The 9313-nt window shown below is 32.3% G+C and overlaps 1 protein-coding gene across 1 annotated transcript in view; it reads left to right on the top strand.

Moving 5' to 3' along the window:
- Nucleotides 1-9313, top strand: part of LOC106877988 (multiple epidermal growth factor-like domains protein 8) — a 575983-nt gene that overhangs the window by 85038 nt on the left and 481632 nt on the right. The window contains exons 5-6 of the mRNA XM_052968134.1: nt 5696-5914; nt 7650-8177. Of these exons, the coding sequence (XP_052824094.1) occupies nt 5696-5914; nt 7650-8177 (747 nt within the window). The remainder of the gene's footprint in view (nt 1-5695; nt 5915-7649; nt 8178-9313) is intronic.

The raw sequence follows: 9313 nt of genomic DNA on the forward strand, positions 1-9313 counted from the left end.
GACTTCTGACCGAGACCTTTGGAAATATACTGTGCGTGAGAAGACCCGGCAAGCCAAGTGAGACCTAAATCCAAGGCCTCTGCCAGGGTTGTAGTCAGCCCACTTATGCATACCTTTCCTTCATTGGACATTAAACTCTGCTTGCGAAGACTTTTTGAGGCAAGTGAAATCGAAATCGAACTAAATTCGATGACTGGCCCCCATGCCAACGTTGTCTCCTTCATTGGACACAAAACTCAGCTAGTGAAGACTTATTGGGGCAAGCGAAAGCGAAATCAGGATGGCACCTGTGCCCAGCGTCGCCTATCTGGCACTTGTGCCCATGAAATGTGTAAGGATTTTCGAGCGAGATCGTTGCCAGTGCCCCTGGACTGGCTCTTGTGCGGGTGGCACATAAAATACACCATTTTGAGCGTGGCCGTTGCCAGTACCGCCTGACTGGTCTTCGTGCAGGTGACACGTAAAAGCAGCCACTACACTCTGTGAGTGGCTGGCGTTAGGAAGGGCATCCAGCTGTAGAAACTCTGCCTAATCAGATTGGAGCCTGGTGTAGCCATCTGGTTTCACCACTCCTCAGTCAAATCGTCCAACCCATGCTAGCATGGAAAGCGGACGTTAGACGACGATGATGATGATGATGATGATGATGATGATATATATATATATATATACACATGCTTAAGACTTAGTTGTGATCTGAACAGAACCGCTTCTGACACAGAGAATCGGGAGCCCTTTTGGTCATTCTATTTTCCTTTCTGGAAGTGTTACTAACCCATGGGCAAAGAGGTGTTAGATGATGGCGGTGGTGTTTTCAAAGGGCTGGCATGTGTAAACTGATTCCCTCTGCCGATCAAACTCACAACCCATGCGCTCCAGTTGCAACACTGATTCTGCCCAAATTTACGTCATGTTACATAGTTTGGTTTGAAATAAAGAACTTGATTAGCTTAATAATCCCAACTTAATCCCAGGCAAAGCCGGGCTATACTGCTTGTAAGTAAATAAGACTTTTGCACTTCAAAATTATTTTTTCTGTATCTCTATGGATGTTTGACTGTTCTGGAAGATTTTTCTGCTTAAAAAGTTGCAAAGTTAATAGAATATAAGTAAATAAGTAGTAACTTTTAAATCATAAAATTATAATATTGTCTATTGAAAGAAAGCTTGATAACATTGTCTGTTTAAAGAAAGTTAAATATAAAAGGAAGGTAATTATAAATATTTACAAATACTTGCCAATACTGGGATATTTGTAAATACTTATAAATGAAGAATTTTGCCAAGGCAGTGAAATTTGTCTAAAAAGATCTTTTTCTGCTTCAAGCAGTAAAGGGAGAGAGAGAGAGACAGACAGACAGACAGAGACAGATAGACAGACAGACAGCGATAGAGAACACGTAGACGTTGCTAGAAAAAAAAGTAATGTCTCTGTGTGTTTGCCGTTAATGTAATCCTGTGTAATTTTGGACTTTGTATGGTTACGTATAGAAATATAAACAAACTAACGCACACGCACACACACACACACACACACACACACACACACACACAAATATACTCATTTGTTTTGAAGTTTGTGTTCCATTGTATTGAATATACTCATCCACCTGCTATAGAGAATGAATCAGACAGAAGGCAACAGTTAGTCAGAGAGAGACAAAGGCGAAGAAAAGCCAGTCTCACTCAGGAAGAACTGGACACAAGAAGATTAAACAATACATTAAGGTTATTAAATCAATCACAAGAAGTGAGACAAGAGAGACAAGTGCAAGAAGACAGGGTCATAAACATCGAAATGAAAAGGAGCACCTAATTGCACAAAGGAGGGATATCCAAAGAGAGAGAGCAGCACAAAAGTGCCAAGATGAAACAGAAGAACAAGCAGCAGTGAGGAGAGAAATTGAAAGAGAGCGAACATTGAAGAGAAGGATGTAAGAATTAATTAATACTGAAACGGTATATCCAAATCAAGGTGAACTCATTGCTGGTAGGGTTTTCACTAGAAACATGGTGTTGAAGCAATTACTGAGATAAAGGTCGTAATGTTTTTATTCTAATTTTATTTTCCGTATCAATTTCATGCCATCATTTCTGACGGCACGGGTACACTAGTAGTGATTATTATAATAATAATAATATCCCCAGCTGCAATTGTAGGGTAAAATTCCAATGCCCATTATTGGGTCATTGTTTAGCCCAAAATGCTGTTTACAAATGTATAGTTTTGACTGAAACTAGTAACTTTATTTATATTGAGTGCTTGATAAATATGAAGAAGTGCCTTAATGACTGTCTTTTATCTTTTAGACTTAGACATAAAGCTAATAATACTTCTTTATCTAGTAAAATCTGGGAACTTAAAGAAATCAATAGTAGATTTAGCCTTAAATGGGATATAGTATGGAGAGCGCAGCCGTACAAAGATAGCAAATATGGATGTGAACTATGTTCTATGGAAATTTATGAAATTTTTAAGTATAGAGATAATAACCTAATTAATAATAGATTACCCGTACATTTAAACATTTTAGAAACAATATTATACTCATCATACTATGATTTGGTAGTTGAAATTATCTGGGGTATCATATCTTTCATAACACATCCTCTAGTGTATAGAATTATATATAATAATTGCCCTCTTATAGCCCCTACCAGTTTAGCATGCATTCATCCTATATGTAGATTGCACTGTTTTTCTTTCAGTTCTAAAACTTTCTTCCTTATCAGTCATAATAGGTATATTTACAATGAATTACCAGATCTTATGCCTCCCTTTAGTATACTCTCTACCCCTTAGGAACTGTATGATTCTACACACATCAGTGCCTGTAATATTACATCTTACAAATATTTTATAAAACCACATCTGATGGTATCCTTATCTTCTTTTATTTTTTAATTTTTTTTTTGTAAAGAATATCTTCACTTATCCTTATTATTTATTATTTTTTTTATTTATCTTTTATCTCTTTTTATATCCAGTATGTATTTTATGGCTTTCACAAGTAAAATTTTTATCTTTATATCTATATTTTCATTTTATAAATCCTTTATTGAAATTTTATATAAATATTTCAACCTTTTATTCTTCTTTTAGTTTATTTTATTTGTTCTTTTATATTATATTATTATATTTTGTATTTTGTATACCTATTTATCCTCATATATACTCGTGTAACTTCTATGAACTGTGAAGGGGTTGTAACTTCTCTCTATAGTTAATCATGGTATAATATAATACAGTATGGTATTTATATTTATTTGTATTTACATTTTATAATTATAATATATATTTTTTTTATATATACATATATATATGATTTATTTTGTATATATCATATTTTTATACCTTCTTATAACCTTTAAAATTTTTTCATAATGTTGGAAATTTTTTATTTAGTTATATTTTTCCAAGGTTTTTAAATAAGTTTATCCGTCATAGAATTGATTATCATATTTTTTGCCCTTAATCTTTGGTTTTCAGTCAATAGAAAATGTGTAGCCCTTCTCGGATGAAATCTGAATTTAATTATGGGTTCATTGTTGAATAGTTTTATCAGGATCACCTAACAGTATGCTAGGATGAAGTATTATGAGGTTTCTATTTTATATAAAAGTACCCCATTTTTTAGAGCTTAGATTGGTTTATCTATCCGTCTTCTCTTTACTTGGTCCTTAAATCCCTTTCTAAATTTTATTATTTAATATATAAAATATAATAATATATAAATTTTGCTAAATTTAGATATACTATTCCCCACTCCCCTGTACCCTTAATGCCCACTTAGATCTCATTGTGACCTCCTTTGTTTTCTATTTTAGGCCCCTTTTAATTGATAATCATAATATAGTTTAAGTCATCCCTGCCCTTCCTCGTTCTGTATATATATCATTATTTTGCTGGTATCTTCTGAGGCATGTTTTTTTTATGTAGTCATGGTGAATTTATAGTCACAGTAAAATAGAGGTAGGGAAGAATATCTGACATTAATTAGCTGCATTGGATCTTTTGATTGTGATAAGGGGAAAAATGAATGTAGCTATATTACCATTTCTTGACCCCCATTGTTATTATCTTCTGCCACTCCAAATTAAGTTCATTCTGCTAAAATAGTAGCAATAAGCATGTAATTCTATTCTCTAGTTCTGATGAAAAATTTGCTAAAAAATTATAATGGAGTATCCTGTATGTTGAAAACCTATATGGTCTTATGCATCCAAGGAAAGTGGGTTATTTCAAACTGATGTAATGCTTGCATTGATCAATTAAATGGAGCCGCTTGAAACAGCCATAATGCTCTAATACCTGGACATCCTTCTTACTTATTTGCTTTTTATTCACCTAACTTCGAGCTGTGTGGACAATACTGGACTGACTTGATGCCTAGACTTAGATACGTAATTCAACTGAATCTTAATTATTTCTCTCTCTCACACACACACACACACACACACATATCAATGACATACTTGCCACCACAACCAACAACACTCACTCTTATACAAGTTATTTGACTCTCCATTTTTCCTAACTTTCTCTAATCATACATCATCCTATGGAACCTTAACTATCTTTAGCATATTTTCTCAGCTAAAGCTACTATGTATATCTTGAGAGAGAGATCAAATATTCTATTTATGTATAGGAATATGTAAAACATAGTCTTCCTGTTTTCTTCTCTTAGATGCAAGAACTTACCGTCTTTAGTAAGTTTCTTAAAGCCCTGTAATCTTATTGTCAAAACTGTATGTTTTCAAGGCCTAGATAATTTTGACGAAGTACTTTTTGAAAATTTACAAAGTTTTTTCTTTCAACTGATGTTTAGCACCAAGATCAACTCTTATGCAGCAGATATATGATCAAAAGCATTGTAGACAGGACCATTCCGTCTTTTATTGAGAAATAGTGTATCAAGGACCATATTATTCATTGTGTTCTTGTGTTTTAAATTAATAGATTAAAAGTGGGTTTGGCTGTTATTTATAGCTGATCATGTTTATGATGTAGGAATTCCTTGTTCTCATTCTTGAAGCAGCACAGCTCTTTCAGTTAAGATTCATTCTAAACTACACGTGGAAGAAAGCTATTTATCTGATTGAAGCAACTCTTTTTCATTTGCAATTCTCAGATTACAAATCTTTATTCTTCTGAGTTAGCAGTTTTTCTATCTAAAAGGAGCCTTATGGGATTTGGGCAGCATACTTTCTTATCTGATGTAACTAAGTCGAAAGGAATTGGATTATTTCCATTATTCCATTAGATAAGATACATAACTTGACTTTCTCTTTTGAGTTGAAGGTTTTAATGTCAGTCAAATGATTGACATTGAGACATTTTGCTGGAAAATTTTTAATCTAACATACCATGTGGAAAACAAAATTGTAATATTAATATTAATTGTAATATTAAGAAAAAAATAATCATGACTTCTTAAACTACTCTTGTGAAGGGTGAGTTTCTCAGTGAAAAGTAGATTTTCCTATTGTTGGATTCATATGTCAGTGATGGAGTATGAAATTAATCTTACTTTATTAGTTTTATCATGGGTAAAATCTTAGGGGCATCAATTTTGGTTTGTAGAGAAAATAAATACCATTTTCATACCTTTCTTTTCAAAATTTTTCTTGTGTTTATTCAAAAGATATCAATTTTTCAATAAAAAACTGATATAGATGTTGTATTTTCTAGGCTGAGATCATTCGAGAAACAGCGAGTCATCTTAAATTTGAATCAACCTTAGCAAAGGATGTTGACCAAAATGGTTTTTACATTGCCCATTATACTGGCTTCATATATCCTCTACAATTTCCACCCCCAAATGACAACAAATCACTTGTGCTTACAGTTGGAACCTCTTCTGCTAAAATTACATTATATTTAAGCAAAGACAAATACAAAAAAAATAAGGTATGTGGAATATTTTTCATGAATAATTTTTATAAGTTTTAAAATAATAATTAAAATTTAAGTTGCCTTTCATTTAATTTATCATAGTTTTGGATCATTGCTATTATCATTATTGTTGTTGACTTCTACTTTAAAATAATCTCAAATTTTCTCCAAATTTTTGAAGCATTTGATTGTATGTTCTATCTCCAAAAAAATTGATCTCCCTGACACTGTTAATTAGCAGTATATCATTCTAACTCCCAATATTTCTAACATGATTGAAACTGCTGTAAATAATCACCTCTTTCATAACCTGTAATCTTTTTTCCTAATTAGTTCACTTTTAGTAGAGTCAGATGTGCTAGAAATATATTTTCTTTGTTATATAATAAAAGCAAGGCTTTTTTCTGTTGACATCATCAAAACATTTGACACACACATAACATAAGAATCATCTACTTAATCATAGATAACTAATTTTTTTCTCTCTTGAATTAGAAGTTAGCTCTGGGCTTATTTTACTGCAGTGTGTATCAATAACACTTTCTTCTACCTCTTTTTTTTGTATAAAATTTAATGCATTTGAGTTTCTAATCGTTTTCCATACACTTCAGAAAATTAATGACCTGCTCAATATTACTTTCTCACAACATATGTTCCCATATAGAGGACATCACCTAACCTTCTATCTGCAAATGTCATCCACATATAAATGTGAAATTTTTGTATAACTTACAGAAAAATAGACTTTGAAAATGTGCTTCTGTGCCTCTGTGGAGTGATGCTATCAAAACTGAATCCTAGTAAACTTGTTGGGCATGTAAAGACTGGAGAGAAAAGAGTCAAATATGATTGGCTGGGTGTGTTTCAGTGGCATTTTGATATTATCTTAGATACAGATTACTCGAGCAACTGCCTGGTTATCAAGAATGTTAGCAAACCTGTATGGTTTTTATTTACTAGAAAAAATAAAATGTGACATATTTTCTAGTTTCATGAAATTAATTGATGGAAAGAATAAATCAATTTTTAATCCTTGTTTCTTGATTCAGATGCAACTTCAGTTAATTAAGAATTTTAACCCAGTGGATGGTAATGTGTGCATATATTTGTGTGCACTGTGTTTGCATGCATTAAATGGTATTTTGTACATTCAGATATACATATATGCACATACTTTTATAAATATATTGAATTATTTTGTTTAAATTAAGTAATCAAATATATATTCAAATATTGATACTGGAATTTTTCTTATTTGTTTTTCTATTTTCTTTGCACAGTTTTTTTGTTGTTTTACTGCTGTTCAATATTGATTGGATAGATCTATCATTAAATGCATTCTAGCAAAGACCACATTATCTCTTTTGGGGATTATTAGGATTACATTATGAAATGTGTTCTTGCCCTTTTTAAGACAGTAGGGTGTGATTTGGTAAAGCTTTGATTACTTAGTCATTTCTGCATGCATTTCCTATTTTCTTAGTTATATTTTTGACTATATTGACTTTTTTGTTTAAATTGTATAAGTAAGTTAGCTTATTTATAACATCAATTTATTCATTATGATGTCACATATTAAGAGCAGTTGCATTGTTTATTCATTGTCAAAAAAAAAAAAAAATCACTGTTAGCAACATAATAAATTACATTTGATTTTTTTTTTATTATAGAAAATATTTTGGTAAATTTTTCAAAATATTTTCCAAAGTTATGTTATTTTTTAAAAACTTTTTGGCTCCATCTTTTTCAGGAGAAAGTAACTGGTAGCGGTGATCGATATGAAAAATCTGTTGCTTACAAAGCTAGACGATTTGGTGATTCAATGCTTTTTACAAATAGAAGTAGAGGTGCAAAATATTATGTTGATCTTGAAGCACAGCTCAACATTACTACATCACAAAATAGTGTCACTGAATTCAAGTCAACCATTGACATTACTTGGAATAATATACGGCAGAAAAAGAACAATCTCCGTCAGAAAAATGAAGTTGATGAACAAGCTCTTACTTATGAGTTCCTTCAGCCTTATTATGAAGGAAATTGTGATCAGCATTATAATTGCCTTGGTTGTCTGTCAGACAATGCTTGTGGATGGTGTGTAGAGACGAGAAGTTGTGTACTAAGAGATGAAAATTACACTGAAATATCAAATAACAAATTTACTGACAATGAAATTAAAGACAAATGCAAAGGAGATATGGCTCATCATCTGTTAATAACCAATATAGCAGAGTGTCCTATTTGTAGTGATTATGTCAGTTGTTCGGATTGTTCTACTGTAAGTAATGAATCATTCCCCCTTGTATTATTTTAAAATTTATTTATTAAGTCTCCATACTTGCCTATCTTCTATAAATTACTAAACTCTTCTTTTATCCTATACTTTAAGTTAGGAAATATGTGCTTATGTACCAGTTTATTTTTTTATTAAGAAAATTGCAATTTATAGCATAGCACTAGTTATCAGACCACTCTAAAATTTGTTATTTGTTTCCTTTCTTGAATACATTGGTATCACTTGTATTGGAAAGCAGCAATTGGTTTCATCGTTAAACTCAGTTGCTTTGTATTACACTTATTTGTCTAGAGCTGCGGACTTAGATGATTGGTTGTCTGTCACTAGTATATTACTGCTCATCCTTAAGAAATTTGATTCTCAAATGACTAAGTCTACTTTGTATTAAATAGATAGCATAAGAGGATGCTGCCCCTTATAGTAAATAGTGAGGCAATTAGTGATTGCCTCAATATTATTCACTTGTATTGCTGAATTCCAATCCTTCTATAGCCCTGGTTTAAAGTGGAGTAAACTTGATATATTGCATTTGGTACATTCCATGAAGATATTTTCAGGCAGCTAGGTGCAGGCATGGCTGCTAGGTGCACACATGGTTCTGTGGTCAGCAGTTTCCTTCCCAATTGCATGATTCCAGGTTCAGTTCCAGTGTGTGACACCTTGGGCAAGTTTCATGTATTATAACCTGAGGCTGACCAAAGCCTTGGGAGTGAATAGCATCAACATTTAATTACTGAAGAAATTCTTTTATTCTTTTACTTGTTTAAGTCATTTGACTGCTGCCATACTGGAGCTCAACCGTAAAGGGTTTTAGCTGACGAAATCAACCCTAAGACTTATTCTTTGTTATGGAAACATAAACACTCCAGCATTGGTTGTCAAGCAAGGGGACAAACACAGATACACACACACAAATATATATATATATATATATATATATATATATATATGTATATAAATTTGACATGGGCAATTCTTTCTTGTCTTGGCATGGTCAAATGGCTGGGTGGAATTGTGCGAAAAATTACACAGATGTGCAGAATGATCCGGTGGTGATGCTGGGCTTTGTATTTTTTCATAGCTCCCATGGTTACCGAAATAATCTACTATAATAATAC

The sequence above is a fragment of the Octopus bimaculoides genome, chromosome 1, assembly GCF_001194135.2.
Source record: "Octopus bimaculoides isolate UCB-OBI-ISO-001 chromosome 1, ASM119413v2, whole genome shotgun sequence".
Classification (NCBI taxonomy): domain Eukaryota; kingdom Metazoa; phylum Mollusca; class Cephalopoda; order Octopoda; family Octopodidae; genus Octopus; species Octopus bimaculoides.